The 20,789-nt window shown below is 40.3% G+C and overlaps 1 protein-coding gene across 3 annotated transcripts in view; it reads left to right on the forward strand.

Moving 5' to 3' along the window:
- LOC115257546 (uncharacterized) overlaps positions 1-20,789 on the forward strand; it is a 380,825-nt gene that overhangs the window by 317,792 nt on the left and 42,244 nt on the right. For 2 of the 3 annotated variants that reach the window (XM_062861131.1, XM_062861132.1), the window contains one exon: positions 45-5,184. In XM_062861131.1, coding sequence (XP_062717115.1) covers positions 3,765-5,180 — 1,416 coding nt within the window. In that variant the 5' untranslated portion in view covers positions 45-3,764 and the 3' untranslated portion in view covers positions 5,181-5,184. Of the gene's footprint in view, positions 1-44; positions 5,185-20,789 lie in introns of those variants that run through there. The other variant, XR_009999519.1, reaches the window with a different exon arrangement.

The raw sequence follows: 20,789 nt of genomic DNA on the forward strand, positions 1-20,789 counted from the left end.
ACCTATATCGTATTTCTGACGTCAGTTTCATTTTCTCTTTCCAGAACCGCTTCAATGTTTTCAAGGTAAGTTGAATTATTGAATCAGTCAAGCTTACGCTTCCATAATTTAAACCTTCCTTCTATAATTAATCATGCTCAGCATGAAAAAGATGATGTGTGAGGCATATTCCTCGTGATACACAAGTGCTACCGGGAATTGCCAAAATTTGTAGCAACAAAAATGAAACCATCATAAATTAAACTTTTACTGGATGATAGATTCTGAAATCATTTGAAATAATTCATTTGTCCGGTTCACTACATAAACGGATAAATTATAGAAAATTTTGAATATTTTATTTTCAATTTTTAATGCAGTTTTCATGTTATTTTATTGAACATACCAAGAGAATAGATGATTGTACATTTCGTAGTTGCTACTTCGTGATTGATTAGAATAATGAAAATCTTACATCTCCACAGTTGCCGAGGAAAGAAGTTTTTGTTATGCACACTATAAGCAGAAAGGGAGAGAAAGTTACAAAATCACAAATTCACATTTCAATTTCACTTCACTTACGAGTTGACGTTTTCTTCCCGATTTTCATACGCCGAAGAAAACCGCACAAAAAGTAACAATTAGCGAAATGGTTGTTCATCACTGTTCACCTTTCAGATATACTTGATAATTGATCCGACCATTAATTCACACCCTACAAAAGCTTTGTGGTATTCTTAGGTTTCATTTTACATTAGCGAAAGCTGCTCAATAAATCATATCAAAAACTCTTTTCCATCGGTGAAATGTATTTTTTTTTATCACAATCCTCCCTGTAAGCAAATGGTCGGCGTTAAGTCAGAGAGGACCATGTGTCTTTTACTTAATTTCTAGAAAAACGACTTCATAGTTTGCAACTCTATAAGTTTTGAGTTTTTCATCAAATGTTCTTGAATTTTTGCCATAAATCTTGATAACTATTCATCACAGCGTCGCTCTGTATTGATCGCGAAAATACGTAAAATAAAGGTTGAAACCGAGAAATTGCTAAGTAATTGATTGTACTTAGTCCACTCTGACTGAACCGTTTTTAGAAAATCTTCAACCAACTACAGTTCACCCTCAAGTTTTTGCACATTTGATGAAAAAATAATACACAAGTAGGACAACAGTTAAAAGGAGTAGTGTATAATGTGAGCCGGAAGTTTGAAATTTGATATTTTTGTTTTTACACTGTTGATTACCATTTTCAATTTTGATGTTCAGTCAGAGTGGACCAAGTACAACAGTTCAATATCACATGAAGGGTAGTCAATTAATGAGCTATTTAAGAATTCTTAACTTGAACATTTAATAGCTAACAACTTTTGAATATATTGTCATAGTTCGGTACGTTTTTGAAATGTTGTGGTTACACAGTTCATAATAATTTATTCAGAGGACTGGCACTTTTCAAAAATTCGTTCAGACAGAGTGAACCAAGTACACAATTCTTAAATAATCGGTAAAATCAATTTCTTAATGAATCGGGTATTGATACATTTCAATATGATGCCCAACAGCTACTAAACAAGCATATTTTGATTTAGAAAGGATTACGAAGAATAAGGTAATTTTCACTATTTTTCTTAGAGACACATGTCTGCACGCGAAATGCCACAATATGCTTCAACACGATGATCTGTAAAATACGATATTGACCATAATAAAATGGAATTTCACGTGCTTTCTTGATCAATAATCATCAGAAAATATGTTAGGAAATCATACGATTTAGAAACGTATCACATTTTGATGATAAACTATTTTATTTATTGGATTTTAACCAATACACATTTTTTCAATTCTCTTGACATCAAGCATATGGTCCACTCTGACTGCACACTATTATCGATTTTTGCAGTTCAAACAAAAGAAAATTGTGCTATAACTCTCGTTAATTGTAACATTAAGAAAATTGGGTGAATATTCCAAGTAGCTTAAGAAATTCTTAATCAAATGCCTTAAAAATCTAATTTCCGTCAATTTTGTTACTTGGTTCCCTCTGACTTAACGCCGACCAAATGTGCGCGTGATTTTTATGTGTATGAAACATATTATTTCACATCTACAGATAAAGAATTTTTTGGTGCACTATGGTAGCGCACTATGATCTGATGGGTAAAATGATTTCCTAATATGTTTTGGTTGTTGTCATATAGGCAGCGGGACTCAGCCCAAAATGCGCTAATGGTTAAACTGGCCTGTTGATGGTAGTCGCTCCTCTCTGGAGCCACCAAATGCTGGTGTCAACACAATCTTCCAATTGGCAGCACTATTGGTTTGGCGTTCCTCTTTCGTTGGGACTGCAGGGTGCGGCAGGAAAAAATGCGAAAAGTTCAAGGCGCTATTACACACTGAATATAGGATATATATGACTATTTTTTAATGTCAGTCAGACAGACAGACTATTTTTTAAATACAGTCAACGTCTATATTCTAGCACTACAAAATAAAAATTAACATTTTTGATTTTTAACATGTGATAATGTAAGCCTAGAAAGTTGGTATCAAAAAACTGCGCGCCCAATGGTCATTAGACAAAATGGCTATAATAGTAAAAAAAATAGCTTCAATTCGATGAAAAACCAGGCCATATTAGTCCAGAGCCATGGAGTTTCACATACCAGATGAAATAAATACATATATATGATAATAATGTAGAGATAATTAAAAGTTTTGTTTTATCAGGTATGAAATTTAGCGACCTGTGTGCTTTTCAGTGGTTTGAAAATTTTGATGGTCTTCAGCTTCAGGTGCCATCTTGTAAAGATTTGTGCCCAAGATGAGATTTTTTTAAATAACTTTTCAGAAAATTAGCCTGTTAGAGATCATGGAACGTTGAAACATAGATTAGTTAACGTCAAATGGAGGAAAATGAGGTTTGAAGTTGAAAAACACTTTCGCATTTTTTCCTGCCGCATACTGTAGGATAATGAAACCCACGCAGTCTTTTTCTGGTACCGTTGCGATGGGATACGCATGCGGTATTACATTCCGTGTGTGTCTTCCAACAATCTAAGCCGAACGCGTTACTTTCGAACAGCGATACTACTCTCTCAAGCTAGGAGGTTCGAGAAGGAAAGTAATTAAAATCGATACGACCAAATCGTGTGTTATAGAATTTAGGTTTTCTAAACTCATGCTAACGTTCTCGCATTCGAAACCTTAGCTTGCCAGAGTGACAAAAAGTTTGATCTATCCAGAATAATTTAAGCTTCGCAACTGCTAGTTCTGGATCAAAGGAATTTGAATATTGAAATAATACTTAACCGGGAGAGATCCAGTGTTCAAAACTGACTAACGTTTTTATTGATCTTCCTCTTTTACAGCCGGGGGGTGGAAGCTCAGGTAAAATATGATCTCCTGGGCGCCCATTAAAAACACCACCCCCGGCGAAGACTGGCGCTCGAGCCTAGCTATTTAGCACTGTAGTTGGAGGAAATGCCAATGCAGAACCCGTAGCTTCCGGGAAGGTAAGCCCAGCTCCCTGGGTTAGTGGGTTGGTGTCAGGCCCTGCGAGCCAGCCGTAAAAAAGACTAGCACCGGAAAATCAACAAGAGAAGAATGCGAACCGATACCAATGGCGATGACCACAGCGACGAAAAGGGACTTGCGATTGGAAGCTCGGTACGTGGAACTGCAGATCTCTCAACTTCATCGGGAACATCCGCATACTCGCCGATATACTGAAAGACCGCGGGTTCGGAATCGTGGCGCTGCAGGAGGTGTGTTGGACAGGATCTATGGTGCGAACGTTTAGAGGTAATCATACCATCTACCAGAGTTGCGGCAACACACGTGAGCTGGGAACAGCATTTATAGTGATGGGCGACATGCAGAGGCGCGTGATCGGTTGGTGGCCGATCGACGAAAGAATGTGCAGGTTGAGGATCAAGGGCCGATTCTTCAACATTAGCATAATAAACGTGCACAGCCCTCACTCCGGAAGCACTGATGATGACAAAGACGCATTTTACGCGCAGCTCGAACGCGACTACGACCGCTGCCCAAACCACGACGTCAAGATCATCATAGGGGATCTAAACGCTCAGGTAGGCCAGGAGGAGGAATTCAAACCGACGATTGGAAAGTTCAGCGCCCACCAGCTGACGAACGAAAATGGCCTACGCCTCATCGATTTCGCCGCTTCCAAGAACATGGCCATTCGTAGCACCTTCTTCCAGCACAGCCTCCCGTATCGTTACACCTGGAGATCACCACAACAAACGGAATCGCAAATCGACCACGTTCTGATTGATGGACGGCACTTCTCCGACATTATCGACGTCAGGACCTATCGTGGCGCTAATATCGACTCTGATCACTACCTGGTGATGGTTAAACTGCGCCCAAAACCCTCCGTTATTATCAATGTACAGTACCGGCGGCCGCCCCGGTACGTTCTAGAGCGACTGAAGCAACCGGATGTCACCACCGCATACGCGCAGAATCTCGAGGCAGCGTTGCCGGACGAGGGTGTGCTCGATGTGGCCCCTCTAGAGGACTGCTGGAGTACAGTGAAAGCAGCCATCAACAACGCAGCCGAGAGCACTATCGGGTACGTAGAACGGAGTCGACGAAACGATTGGTTCGACGAGGAGTGCAGAGCGGTTCTGGAGGAGAAGGATGCAGCGCGGGCGGTAATGCTGCAGCATGGAACCCGACAGAATGTGGAGCGATACAGACAGAAGCGGAAGCAGCAGACCCGTCTCTTCCGGGAGAAAAAGCGCCGCCTGGAAGAAGCGGAGTGCGAGGAAATGGAACTGCTTTGCTGTTCACAGGAAACACGCAAGTTCTACCAGAAGCTCAACGCATCCCGCAAAGGCTACGTGCCGCAAGCCGAAATCTGCAGGGATAAGGACGGGAGCCTCCTGACGGACAAATGTGTGGTGATCAAAAGGTGGAAGCAGCACTTCGACGAGCACCTGAATGGCGAAGAGAATGCAGGCACGGAGGACCAAGGCAGCGGAGGAAATGACTATGTTGGTGCAGCAGAGGACGGGAACGAACCAACTCCCACGCTGAGGGAAGTTAAGGATGCCATCCACCAGCTCAAAAACAACAAAGCTGCTGGTAAGGACGGTATCGCAGCAGAACTCATCAAGATGGGCCCGGAAAAGTTGGCCACCTGTCTGCATCAGTTAGTAGCAGAGCGTTAATGATAAATCATAAATTTAATCATGATTAATGATTAATGATTAAGATTAATAAAAAATCATTAATCATAATCACTAAAAAAAATTATTTAATCATTAATCATTAATCTTAATCACACTGATTTCGCAATTTAATCATTAATCAGTAATCATAATCATAAGGAAAAAGAATTAATCAATCATTAATCATTCATTACCAAAAATGATTCACCATATAAAATATATGATCCAACTTAAATTGGTTCAAATGCTGTTCTAAGTGTGATTCTTTTTTCAAAAATCTCCCAGACAAAGAAACTTTTACTTTTGAAACTTCAAAAATATTGTAAACAGCACAAAACCTTTTAATCATTTCCAGTTTTTATGATTGATTAATCATGATTAATCATGATTTTTAATCAATGAGCCGTTTTTAATCAATAATCATAATCAATAATCACAGATAAAACCAATTTTAATCATTAATCATAATCTTTAATCATCCTAAAAATCAAATTAATCATTAATCATAATCAATAATCACCGAAATTAGAATTTTAATCATCAATGATTAATCATGATTAAAAATTTTGTTAATCATGAACGCTCTGGTTAGTAGGCAAGATCTGGGAAACCGAACAGCTACCGGAGGAGTGGAAGGAAGGGATAATCTGTCCCATCCACAAGAAAGGCGACAAGTTAATGTGTGAGAACTTTCGAGCGATCACCGTTTTGAATGCCGTCTACAAAGTGCTATCCCAGATCATCTTCCGTCGTCTTTCACCTAAAGTAAATGAGTTCGTGGGAAGTTACCAAGCCGGTTTCATCGACGGCCGGTCGACAACGGACCAGATCTTCACCGTACGGCAAATCCTCCAGAAATGCCGTGAATACCAGGTCCCAACGCATCACCTGTTCATCGACTTCAAAGCGGCATACGACAGTATCGACCGCACAGAGCTATGGAAAATTATGGACGAGAACAGCTTTCCCGGGAAGCTGACTAGACTGATAAGAGCAACGATGAACGGTGTGCAGAACAGCGTAAGGATTTCGGGTGAGCTATCCAGTTCATTTAAATCTCGACGGGGACTACGACAAGGTGATAGACTTTCCTGCCTACTATTCAACATCGCCCTGGAAGGTGTTATGCGACAAGCCGGGCTCAACAGCCGGGGTACGATCTTCACGAAATCCAGCCAATTTGTCTGTTTTGCGGATGACATGGATATTATTGCCAGAACATTTGGAACGGTGGCAGAACAGTACACCCGCCTGAAAAGTGAAGCAGCAAAGGTCGGACTGGTGGTGAATATGGCTAAGACAAAGTACATGCTGGTAGGTGGGACTGAGCGAGACAGGACAAGCCTTGGCAGCAATGTTACGATAGACGGGGATACTTTCGAGGTGGTAGAAGAATTCGTCTACCTCGGTTCCTTGCTAACGGCTGACAATAACGTGAGCCGTGAAATACGAAGGCGCATCATCAGTGGAAGTCGTGCCTACTATGGGCTCCAGAAGAAACTGCGGCCAAAAAAGATTCACCCCCGCACCAAATGTACCATGTACAAGACGTTAATAAGACCGGTGGTTCTCTACGGACACGAGACATGGACGATGCTCGAGGAGGACCTGCAAGCACTCGGAGTTTTCGAGCGACGGGTGCTAAGGACGATCTTCGGCGGCGTACAGGAGAACGGTGTGTGGCGGAGAAGGATGAACCACGAGCTCGCTGCACTCTACGGCGAACCCAGCATCCAGAAAGTGGCCAGAGCTGGAAGGATACGGTGGGCAGGGCATGTTGCAAGAATGCTGGACAACAACCCTGCAAAGTTGGTGTTTGCTAACCATCCGGTTGGTACAAGAAGGCGTGGAGCGCAGAGAGCACGATAGGCGGACCAGGTGGAGCGTGATCTGGCGAGTGCTGGGCGTGACCGACGTTGGAGAGCTGCATCTGCAAATCGAGTATTATGGCGGCAAATTGTTGATTCAGTATTATCATGAATTTGATGTTAACTAAATAAATGAATGAATCTTTTACAGCCGCAGGGCCTACCAAAAATTACACATGATCTATCCTGAAAGGATGATGAAATAGTGGTTCTCGTTACGATCTTCACATCTGATACATTTGGTACGTATATTAACATAATTATATGAGCGGCAAGAATTCTAGAATGATCTTTCGTGGGTACATGGTTTTACGTATTTGCACAAGAGAAACATTTTCTTCTCCGAGGAGACATTTAAACGAACTTTCCTAAATTTGAGCAATTTCTCTAACTGCATGATTCGATTGTGTTTGTACAGAATGACGTCTACCATTGATATTTTGCACAATCTCGATGACGATCCCTCTGAACTTATTTTCAAGATCAAGTTCAATGATGGATTTTAATAACATTTAGAATGTTCACCGAAATGACCGAAAAATGATGGTCATCATTTTTGAATGTCAAATGTGGAAATCAAAATTTTCCACAGACACCACCTACTTTGAAAAATCATAACTCGAGAACGAAGCATTGTACCTAAACACATGTTCTTTTGTGAAATCATAAGCAAATTTCCTCATCAGTTGAATAAAATATAAAATGAAAATTGTTTTCCACGAAATTTTCCACAATTGGGGGAAATTGGTTGGAAAAGTCAGAGAAACTATTTAGAAAGTCCGGATAAATTCTCAAAAAATATTTTTGGATGGGAATACAAATGCTATGTTCTGTGAAATTTTCAAGATGTGTTTTTTTCTTTCTTTCTTTCCTGAGTAATGACCAATTTTGTGGAAATTATCCAGATGTGCTATATGAACTTCTTCTTCTTGGCGTAACGTCCTCATTGGGACAAAGCCTGCTTCTCAGCTTAGTGTTCTATGAGCACTTCCACAGTTATTAACTGAGAGCTTCCTCTGCCAATGACCATTTTGCATGCGTATATCGTGTGGCAGGCATGAAGATACTCTATGCCCAAGGAAGTCAAGGAATTTTCCTCTACGAAAAGATCCTAGACTGACCGGGAATCGAACCCGTCACCCTCAGCATGGTCATGCTGAATACCCGTGCGTTTACCGCCTCGGCTATGTGGGCCCACTTCGTTGAGTCTCTCTTTCGTTAATAACTTTATCAAAACAAACAAAATCATTATTCTTTTTGTTTCTATAGCAACATTAGTCATCTGCTTCGCATTCCAACCAAACAATTTTTGGAAATCTCAATACACATTCTGTGATATCACAAAGAGAAGATCGATGAAGAGAACTCGATAATGTCAGTTAGGCCCAAATGAACAATCAGTGTCGAAATATTTTTAGTTGCTGTTACAACTTTGAATAGGTAACAAATGAGACTGTTTTTCATTGAAAATGATGGCAGTTTGAAAAATGGCATCTTACCCCACCATTAACTGTACAACCATTTTAACTTGGAAGATTTTCGTGCAGTAGTACTTTAAAAACAACAATTTACTTGAATTGCGAAGGATTCGACCGACTTTTTGAATACAATTAGGGATGTTTTATAAAGTTTGACCGTTATATTTACCATAGTGTCTTCTTGAAGGTATGACGGAAATTAAACTCATGTTGCGCCGCGAATAGAATTGTAGAAGACGGAAATAGACTTCGAGGAACAATTAACCATATTATTTTAATGAAATTGTTGTGGTTGAAATTTGTTGTGGTTTTACAACAAACTATGTATTACATTAGTTGAAAGTTAATTCAAGGATTAGTGTTACAACGGGAATTACGTAATATAAAAAAAATGGAAAAAGAAATTGTTCTTGTTAAAAAAAGTATTTAAAAAATTGAAGTCAGTTTGTAAAAAAAGTCCAATTTATTAATGACCGATTTTTTTTCGGAAGAAGAACAATATAATTGTTTTAAGCTTCGTCATATATTGCAAGATGAGAATTTTCAAAAAAAAAATATAACAACAAATTTCACTAGTTTCAAAAAAAAACGTAAGTCGTGAACTTTTATCAATGACCTAAATTTTTGATGCATAATTATGCGCCGATATCAAGATCGTGCTTCAAGTAAATACAGTTTTTGAGTTTTTTCCTGAAAATCGAACTCTACAGTTTTAAAAAATATGGAATTAACTTAAATATAAATGTCTTGCGTTGCACTCAATCAACTTTCAATCTTTTTGCATAAATAGAAAGCTGAATATAATATGTTTCGATCATCTGGGCTTGATTTCTGCATCAAATTAGTAGGATTTGAGATATTGTGGTGATTATAATGGCTAATCTCTTTATATTTGAGAAAAAAAAAAACCATCCATATGTTAACCAGTTACCAGTTCAAAATTTCAGCTAAATCGGAGCATTGGTTACGGGAAAAGATATGTGTGAAGGGAGCAACTTTGCTTTAAAATTGAACAAAAATCGATTTCAAATCGACAACCTTGTATGAAAAGTAAAAAAAAATCCGCTCTGCTGTATTTTTTTTTCTTTCACGTTTTCGAACTCGAGGCATGATTCAGTTTACCGAGTTCAAAAATGATGTAAGCTTTTTATGTCATCTATTTTTAGTTTTAATGGATAAGACATGTTATCATAAATAACTTTTTTCTGAAAAAAAATCCGTCATTAAAAAATGGGACTTTTATTTTTTTAAATACTTTTTTTTAACAAGAACGATTTCATTTTCCAATTTTTCTACTTTTTACATCAAAGTTCAGATTATTTCCTAAAAGTCTCTCATACATCACTATTCCAAAGGGTTCATAGTTTTAAATTGTACTGATTTGGCGTGAAATGCGTCTTAAGTTTCGTAAGTCCGTCGTAACAAACTTCACCGTATTCTTCATTCACGTTACCATCAGAATGTCAAATTAAGGCGAAACTGGAAGCATTTCCTCACTTTTTGGTTTTTCTTTTTTTTTATTAAATAACGAAGCAATAATCCTTCACATCCCTGAAACGTCAATATAAGCTTCCTGGGAGTCCTTGACATGTTTCTGAAACGCCCCTGAAACCTCCTGGAACCATTACCACCTTCTGAACCGCCATTGAAACTCTCTGAGACTGCCTGCAGCCCTCTATACTCCAAGCAATGCCCATAAGAAACGCCCTGTGACTTACAAGAAATTCTCAGAAATCAACTGAAACTCCCCTAAGACCCCCTTTATTTTCCTGAAATGCTCCTAAAATGTTCCTACAAACCCACTGAAACGCCCCAGGACTTCCTGGTACCTCTTGAGACCCTCTGCAATGGTCCAGAAATGCTTCTGGTACCCCAGAACCCGCCTGGAATTCTCGAAACTTCTTGAAACCCCCTGCTTTTGGAGCTCAGCCTACAGCAATAACATCAACAAACTTATTCAATTTTACCACCAGCTTTTGCTTAAACCTAACAGAATATATTACACAACAAAACCCATTAGGCCAACGGAATCCTGCAAGGAATACGCAGAAAAATCAGACAAAACAAAATAATATAAACATATTTATTCACACAAACGAAAAAAAAATCACATAAAATCCGGTCAAAATTTATACCGATTTTGGCTGCGATTTAAATGCTTCCCATTCAGCCCTCACCGCCCGGAACCACCCCCAAGAAGCTGTTCCGCTCACATATATCATCTCACAATAACACGTCTATAAAATGCGCCATTTATTATCAGTCATAAAAAAAGAACTCGCACTCTGAAGCGCCCGCCCTACAGAGGACCAAACAAACCGTTTTCCAGCAGCTAGATGTGCGATGCAAAACGGTGGAAAAATAAGCACACAACCTCTCGATCTTGATGAGAACCGAGGCGTGGGTGGGTGCGAGGAAATTGTGAGGCCGGATAATATACCGCCAATTTCCGTATACCGACATACATATCTCTATCGGGTTTTTCTCCTTCAAGTCAACTTTTGTCGTGCGGTATAGATGGCACTTTTGGCATCGCTGCTGTGTCTGACTGCCGGTCGTTGAAGGAAAGCGATGGGAAGACGTGCTTTGGACACAGCATAGGAGAGATCGAGGAAAAATGTGTTTCTTAGGGAAATCAATGAACATCAAATGGATGATATCGTGCATAACCAATTCCGACCACATTTGTATCTTATTTTTGTCAACGGCGAATTTTATACCAGTCACCCCTGCACATGAAGATACAGCGAATGACACTGAGTGTTCATGTTTAAAGTTGGCACAACGCGAAGAAGACAGAACCAATTCGTACAACAGCTCACTCGAAGAGGAGCCAAGTAAGGGAAAGATAAATATTTTTTTCCATGGAGCTTTGATGAGTGTTGTTTGCAGTGAAGAATTTCCCTCTTGGGGAAAGCAATGAAATTTAAAAGCTGAATAAATGTTTCCGCTTAAGCGATAAAGCGGTAGATCTTCTCACGGAGATCCATCAATCTGAGGAGAACACATATTATGCGACTGGGTTATTATGGTAATACCATAGATGTGAAGTTCATATTCTATGTCGTGCATTCATTCCAACAGCCAGATGCTCGCTTTGATTGATCTTTAGTCATTCGTCAATGTTTTCAATTCGTAAGGACCAAAACATGCTTATGGAAATGTCTTTGAATATTTGCAAGGAGACTTAATTGGTGAAAAGATGACGTTCCTTTGATTTTCTCTGAGAATTGTATGAAGTTTTCGTAGTGCTTGCTGTATTCTACAAAAAAATGACTTCAAAAATAACGATCTCAGCTAGTTACTTTGCAATAGTTTACAGTTTACAGAATACTAAGCTGAGAAGCGGAGCAGACTTTATCTCAACTGAAACGTAATGACAGCAAGACATGCTAATTTATAGTCCAATCTCGAATGATACTAAGCGAAGTTAATTTGTAAACTTTTCACAAAACACAAACCAAAGCGGGAGTAATAGCCCAATCGACTTCCGAATTCAGCTTTCCCATCAGATAGGTGCCCGTTCCCACAATTATCTCACTACCATCATGTGTTTCGCTAGATAAGATGACGGTAGCAAGGTAGCAACAACGACTAGCAGTTTGCCGACGAGCTTTTCGCTCACTTAAACCTGAAACGATAAAGTTTACTTTCTTACTTCCAGGCCCGGATTAAGGATTGTGGGGGCCTGGGGCCCGATCGGATGTGGAGGCCCCGTGGAGAGATGACCAAAAATGTTTTTCCTTATTTTCGAACAGTTCTGGGCAATATGAGAAATAAAGCTAATGTTAGCAACCAAAAAAAGTTTTTGTGGGGGCCTCTAAATTGTGGGGGCCCGGGGCCCGCCCCCCCCCCCCCCCTTAGATCCGACACTGCTTACTTCAAAAGACGATCCCAGCGCTGTAAACTGTTTCGGCACGGGCGGTGATGGTGGCATACAGTGCAGATTACCAACCATGTTGGCACGGTGGGTTTTAGGTACACGGGGGTGAAACAGGAAGCTACTAAAGACGACAACACGTCCGAGTTTGTGGTTTGAGGTTGTGTGAATGTGCAACACTGACTGGTCCAGGAGCGAGATGCAGTTTCTTGGCTTTGTCGTGGTGTCTGTCGTCTTTTCAGATTCAGGGACCTGGTTGCAGGAGAAGCAGGATAAAATAAATTCAAATTAAATTCGGAAGTGCTGCGGAACGAAAGTTTTGCACCGCTGCTGCAGGATGAAAGCGTTTGGTTATATGCTAAGTGGAAATGCTTATCCCGCTTTTGTAGATTCCGGAAAGGCAATATGGATGACAATACCCAGAAGAATGGTGAGAAATGATAATGAAAGAACTTTTGGTGGCTACTGGAATGATAGGAAGTTCAATACGTTTATCGAATATTGTGCAGGGTGACATAGTTTGACGATTTAGTAAAGATGTAATGACAGATCTGTTCTGTATTCAAGATTTGTGTTTTTAATTGAAAATTTAATCATTCACAAAAACGATCCAAGAATATTTCGATCACTACAGTAATATTTTGGAATTCCTTCAGAACTGCTTTTATGTTCCCTAAGAGGTTCCTTCTGGAATTCCTTCAAGAAATTTTCTGGAATTGATCTAGGTTCTCTTGGGATTCAATGAGAGAAACAGTTCTTGATTCCTAAGTTTGAATCAGGATTTCCTTCGGAAAGATGTTCCTTTTACATTCCTTCTAGACTTTCTAAGACGAGTATTCATGAGATGAACCTAAATATTATCTAAAAAACCCTAATTAATCCACCTAGCGGTGATGGCACCTTCCTCGTGCCTTCGAAAACACATTTCAATAAAACTCAAGTGACATGTTGATGAATATCGCACTTTCATACGTTAAACAAAAATCCATTACATGGCACCAGAAATCATATCGTTTATGTAGCTTTGATGTTTGCGCCTAAATGTCTTAAGGACATATATGAGCAAATCCAAAGATGGCCGTCACAATGGCTGTCTTGCAAATACCGGAAGCACGGATCTCGTCATCTAAACAACATACAGAGCTGAAAAAGCAATGAGTAGCCTTGCTCACTCGTGATACACATTGAGTAGCATTTTCGTTTTCGGGCGTTTTGTGGATGACGTGGTCGGTGCTCTCAAAAATGCGAGTCAAAAATGCACCCGTACGCTCTCGCATTTCACCATAACAAAAAACCGCTATCTTGAACTTTGAGCCGCAATTTTGGATTTAAGTCCGCCATCTTGACTATTCTGGTCTTTATTTTTAGACTCCACATTTCTTCCCCATACCAGACATACCCATATTGCATGGTTTTAGAGCCCAGAACTCCATTGAACAGCCACCATCTTGAATTTGGAACCGCCATCTTGGATTTTTGATCGCCATCTTGGATATTCTGGTCACCATTTTTTGGAGTCTACAATTCGTCCCTATATGAAATAAACCCTAAATATGACACGGATTTAAAGCTTAAAATGCCATTAAACAGCCACCATCTTGAATTTGGAGCCGCAATCTTGGTGTATGGGCCACCATTTTGCATATTGCGGTCGCCATTTTTTACTCCAGACATCTTCCCTATACCAAATATACCCATATTACATGCAGTTAGGGTCTAAAACTGCTTTAAACAGCCACCGTCTTGAATTTGGAGCCGCCATTTTGGATTTTAGATCACCCTCTTGGAAATTGTGGTCGCCATTTTTGGACTCCGGATATCTTCCTTATACCAACCCATTTTCCATAGTTTTAGGGCCTAAAACTCCATTAAACAGCCTCCATCTTGATTTGAAGCCGCCATTTTGAATTTTAGACCACTATCTTGGATATTCAGGTTACCATTTTTGGACTCCGGACATTTTCCCCATACAAAATATAACCTCCTTGCGTGGTTTTAAACAGCCTCCATCTTGAATTTGAAGCCGCCATCTTGAATTTTAGAACGCCATCTTGAATGTTCAGGTAGCCATTTTTGGACTCCGGACATCTTCCCCATACAAACTATACCCATATTGCATGGTTTTAGTGCCTAAAACTCTGTTATACAGCCGCCATCTTGAATTTGGAGTCGCCATATTGAATTTAAACCACCATCTTGGATACTCAGATCGCCATTTATAGACTCCAGAAGTTTTCCCCATACAAATTATACCCATGTTACATCCTTTTAGTGCCTAAAACTCCATTAAACAGCCGCCATCTTGAATTGGAGGCACCATCTTGGATTTTAGACCGCCATCTTGGATATTATGGTCGCCATTATTGGACTCCAAACATCTTCCCCATACAAAATATACCCATATTGCATGGTTTAGGACTTTAAACTCCATTATAAGCCGCCATCTTGAATTTGGAGCCGCCATTTTGGATTTTAGATCGTAATCTTGAATTTTGAACTGACATCGTAGAATTTTCGGTCTCCTGTGTTAATATTCGCACAAAATTTGTCATCCATGCTGAAGGTTACAAAAATCGCCGCAGTTTGATGTGTCGCATGATGGGCCTTGGTCAGGGACTTGGTTCAGTTTTATATGTGGCCAGTTCTACCGGTACTGGTCCGGATCACTCAAATGGCAATAGCTCCGGAACGCCTTGACCGATCCGGGCCAATTTTTATAGCAAACAATGCGGTAAAATTTCGGTTCGATTCGAGCTATAATCCGAGAAATCGGCCAATGGGAAATGCTTTAAAAGTGAGTGACTTTTTTGTACACAGACATACATACACACATACACACATACAGACATACAGACATCATCTCAATTTGTCGAACTGAGTTGATTGGTATATGTGACTTGACGCTCTGAGCCTTCTATCGAAAATTCGTTTTTTTGAGTGAATATATAGCCTTTCAGTACACTTTGGTGCGCGAGAAAGGCAATACCCTCGTGCAAATCTTCCAAGTGTAGCGTTTGAAATTCATCCAGAAGTTTCTTCTGATTTTTTTTCCAGAAGTTCCTCTGGAGCTCTTTTGAGAATTTCCTAGATTTTCCAAAGGGCTGCAAAACGGTGAGTCGATAAGGAAAGCGTCCAACACAGCTCTGGTCCTCACAAGTCCCTACCTCATGCTTCCACGGGTCAAGCGATGACAAACACCGCCAGCTAAGAGTTGTGTGCTTAGCTGGTAGCGCAGCCTGGGCACTGTTATCCTTATGGCTTTAGCTAGATTGAGGTTACATTCCGAGCGTCCGTTCACCAAGGAGGTGCGGCTCAAACAGCGTATGTTCTGGCATCCAGTGGCTGAGTATGAAATGCTCCTAGCTATAGCTAAGGTGGCAGCCCCACCACGGTGGGTAGGGGACCTTAGTCCACCAACCTACTGTTCTCGAAACTCAATAACCGTTACAGAAACCGAAAATGAAAGATTACGATCTGATTCAACGCCAACGACTTTTAGCGCAAAACAACTGACATGAATTGAAAGTTGGGATGTATTGACACTAGCCCAGCAGGGTAAACTAGAGATCCTAGGACTAAGTGTAGTAACCGAGCTTTGGAGAACACAGATTGGCTCCGGGTCAAATTCTGCTACACTCTGGCCGACGAGGTGAACACGCTTCTCGTACTTTGTTTTGAACTCATTCAACAACAGTCCGATGCTGCTTCACATTTCAGGCGGGTGTATAGTTCTGCCAAAGCACACCAATTGACCGGACTTTGTGAAAATCGTACCCTGGATTCCAGAGCGATATTGAAGAGTAGGCATGAGAGTCTGTCACCTTTTTAAAGACACGGACAGCGTCTTCAGCCAGAGGCTGTACATACTGAACGAGACTGAACGAGGAAGAAACATTCTTGAGCAAAGTTTTATCACTTGGGGCGGTATCGTATGTCGCTTTGAAGTCGATGAACAGGTGGTAGGGTGCCTGTACCAATTATGGCACTACCTAAGAACATCTATTTGTACAAAAATAACGAGAAGATCAACGAATGTCACCAATATGTTGAAAGATAGTTTAGTTTCCATACTTTACAGGAAAAATATAAAAACGTATTCAAAACTACTTTTTAGTATTTATTACAGCGTGTGCCAATGATAGGAACCCTGTACCAGTTATGGCTACATTTTTTAACTTCGGTTCCTTTTCGCACTATTTGCATGCATTTCTAATGGGATTTGCTATAATTGGTACACTATGGCGAAAAAGGGTGCAAGGAAGCCGAAATTTTAAGGAAAATGATTTATTTCTACCATAATTTGAGCAAAATGTGGACTTTAAATGAGTGCAACCATCTTTTGTGAACGTGATCTGTTGTTCACATTGTTTTATTGTTGGTATATATCGATAAAGTGTGAAAATCAACTATGGCGAATAATTGGTACTATAGCCATAATTGGTACACTTATCCTACGCTGGGATCTGGTATTCACGACATTTCTGGCAGATTTGCCGTACGGTGAAGATCTGGTCCGTTGCCGACCGGCCGTTGATGAAGTCGGCTTGAAAACTTCCCACGAACTTATTCGTTTTAGGTGACAGACGACGGAAGATGGGTCTCCAGTTAGCCTAATGGTTAAGGCTACGGATCGCCAATTCGGAGACGGCGGGTTCGATTCTCGCTCCGGTCGGGAAAATTTTCTCGACTCCCCGGGCATAGTGTATCATTGTACTTGTCTCATAATATACAGGGGATACTCAAAATAACTGGGACAGGTAAAATTTTCACTTTTCAAAGAATGTTCAACTCGCTGTAACTTTTCGAAAAGGGCATCAAATATTCTCAAATTTTTACAGTAAGTTCATCAACTAGTTATGTATCATTCGTAAAATGCGTCTTTGGCTGTGCACGTTTATTATGCTGAAGTTGAAGAATCGGCTCTTGATCCTCAACCTGCACATTCTTTCGTCGATCGGCTACCAACCGATCATGCACCTCTGCATGTCGCCCATCACGATAAAATCTGTTCCCAGCTCACGTGTGTTGCCGCAACTCTGGTAGATGGTATGATTACCTCTAAACGTTCGCACCATGGATCGTGTCCGACATACCTTCTACAACGCTACGATGCCTATCCCGCAGTCATCAAGTAGATCAGTGAGTATACGGGTACTCCCAATGAAGTTGAGAGATCTGCAGTTCCTTTTTGAATTTTTTCGACTGAGAGAGTTACAGCGGTTATTTCTTTCTGGCTTGCAGTCTTATGTGTTGGCTCACGAAACAATTATTTTTGCTCCAACGTTTCGATCCCGGTTTGGATCTTTACAGGCTAAACGTTTATGGACAGTGACGAATAATTTTTTATCCCCTTATGAAGATTCAAACCGGGATCAAAACGTTGGAGCAAAAATAATTGTTTCGTGAGCCAACACATAAGACTGCAAGCCAGAAAGAAATTACCGATCTGCAGTTTCACGTACCGAGTTTCCAATCGCCAATCCTTTTTGTTTGCTGGGGTCTTTGCCATTGGTCTTGGTTCTTATTATTCTGTAGCTGATTTTCCGTTACAATTGTTTTTTACGGCTGGCTCGTGGGGCCTGACACCAACCCCCTACTGCCCGGATGATCAGATTCAAGATAAGAAGTAGAATCAAGTTGAAATCAGAACAGTAGCTTGACATCACCTTTAGATAAGGATGCGATAGACCGGGTTACGTACAAAAGGCTGAATCACGAAAGGCTGAAATCAGGGTTGTGCAGTTCAGGATGGTTGATGTCAAACGACACTCGCTTTAACCATCACTTCATACGACAAACACAGTCCATCAAAACATATTCGATTCACGCAAAAGCCACTCAAGCCAACCCTCTTTCAATGCAGAGTCAACCAAATCCAACAGCAGCGATCGTCACTTGTATTCGAACCACACGATGAAACACCGAAGCAAGTTTTTGTTCTACACCTTGCATTCATATTCATAGGGCGTGCTGTATTTGTGTTTGTTGAGCCATGCAATACTACTTCACAAATTGACCTTCATCCTGGCCCTTTTAGATGAGAGCCACCCAGCACCGTACCAATGCGTTCGTCTCGAATGTGTTCGTTAGCAACATAGAGACGGTCGGCTGTAGCGTTGATGGAGGAAGAAGAGCAATGTTGATGTTGCGGCTTTTTCGTGTTATGATGGTGATAATGCACAAGACTGGCTGAAACAGCAAAAGGCTGACGAAATGCTGAAATTACAGAAGGCTGAATGCATCGAGAGGCTGAAATAACATAAGGCTGAAGTGATTCGACTAGTTTTCGAGTGTACTATCCCAAAAGCTAACCTCAACACTAACAGCTCAGATAAACAGATGACGGCAATTGGGAATAATTACATACATTCATTGATTTTACGATCTATTTGAAAACTTGCTTGTTGATCGATTACCCAGCCGTGGCACTCGTATTGGTTTTGCTTGAGCTTTACCTATCGTCCCTAGTTCATGGTTGACCAAACTGAGCCATTTTGTGGGAACATGCTTCGGTTACTATGTTTTGAATCGGAAAGTTTTACGACTAATACTAAGACAGTATTTTTCAAAGGAATAGCATATGTTTCAAAGAAGGGAAAATCTCTGATGATATTGTTTTAGTAGCCGTAATGACAACCATTTCCAAAACAACATGACTCAAAAGAATAGCTCATGTTAAGGAGGATACCTTAACGATATGAATATTATCATGTCCTTTTTGCGTTTGTTGGTATGCACCATTAGCCTTTTCACTATAAGCTCAGTTTCGAAGCTGGGGCCCATGCTGAGGGCTACGCGTACGATTCGCGAATTTTCTTGATTCCCTTTGAGTATCGTCGTGCCTGTTACACGATATGCCCAATCTGAGAAGCAGGTTCGATCTCAGTTCGGGCGTTACTCCAAGAAAAGAAAGACGTGCTATAACTTATATATGCATTTTCAGCCTTTTCAAATGCAGCCTTATGTTACAATCCCGATAGACCTCTGTGAAAAAGTGAGATCAGCCAATAGACCACTTCACGGCGAAATTCTATCTCTTTTACTCCTTCAGAGAGTTTGAAAACAACAGGACCAGTACCTGTCAAATTTGACCAGTGTTGGTCCTGTTGTTTTCTAATTTCCCGTAGGAGAGAAAGAGAACGATTTCTTAATGACGTCACCGTGCAATGGGCAATACACGATTGAGAAATACAATCGCATCTCTTAGAACGCCGAAGTTGTAGGAATGGTATAGTAATTGTTCGGATATTGTTTTACTTAGCTGCGTCTGATTAAATCTGCCGCTTCTCATTCATCTTACGATTCTCCTAAGTTCAAATTTAGAGTTGAAGGTTTTTTGATTTCGTTATTCCACGGTAGATTGATCGTAGTGATTTCGGGTGTTCGAAATACATTTCTATTGTCCCACCCTAGAAAGAACCTCAGCCGGGTTCTCAAAAAGCCTCAGAAGTCCCTCCCTCGCAGAGTGACGCTTAAGCTACTGATCATCCTTAAACTTCTCCTCAGGAATTTTTCCAGAAATTTCATCAGCGTATTTTTTTTCGGAACTCCTTTAGAGATACCTTTTGCGATTCCTTCAAAATTTCTCACAAAATCCTTACGTCTTTTTAACGATTTTTTTCTTAGTATTCCTTTTTGAATTTCTCTCGGAGTTTCTTCCGAATTTCTACCAGCATTTTTTTTTTTCAAGATTCAAGCGATTCTTTTTTGAATTACTTTTTGAGAGTCTTTCAGGATTCCTGGATTTCAATCGATTAATCCTAGAATTTTTCATGGGGATCCTGTTTATTTTTCCCATGATTTCTGTCAGAGGTTTTTTCACTATTGCTCCCAGAGTTCCTCGCGGAATTTTTGTCAGAGTTCATTTCGTGTTTTCTCCGAGTGTCTCACTCAACATATCTCAAATGCTCCCGCGGAATGCCTATTGTAGAGTTTTCTATCGGAATTCCTCTTGAAATCAGTAAAACTCGAAAGATCAGCCTATTGTTTAACCTTTATGTAGCCGACAGGGTACCCGGTTAAAGAAGGAGAAATTTTTGGTATACGGGCTATTTCAGTGCCAACAAATCCCTGAATGGTAATACTAGAAAGAATAACCTATGACCAATAAATATATCTGGCAGCTAGAATATTAAAAAGCTCCTCTAATTTTTTTATATAATAATTCGGCCAAATATTGTTTGTTCCAAAAAACAATATTGTGGCATTCAATCTGTTTGTCATGATAAGATAATACTGTTTCTTGTTAACCCGCCCGTTTCAATTCGCCCTGGTGTACTTTACCAACTAAAGCGACCGTAAGGCTACATCAATGATTGAAGAGGCTTACATGTGCCCATAGGTAGATGCAAATGTACTGCCATCAAACAGTAGAACCTGGCAA

Source organism: Aedes albopictus, chromosome 3, assembly GCF_035046485.1.
Source record: "Aedes albopictus strain Foshan chromosome 3, AalbF5, whole genome shotgun sequence".
In the NCBI taxonomy this organism is placed as follows: domain Eukaryota; kingdom Metazoa; phylum Arthropoda; class Insecta; order Diptera; family Culicidae; genus Aedes; species Aedes albopictus.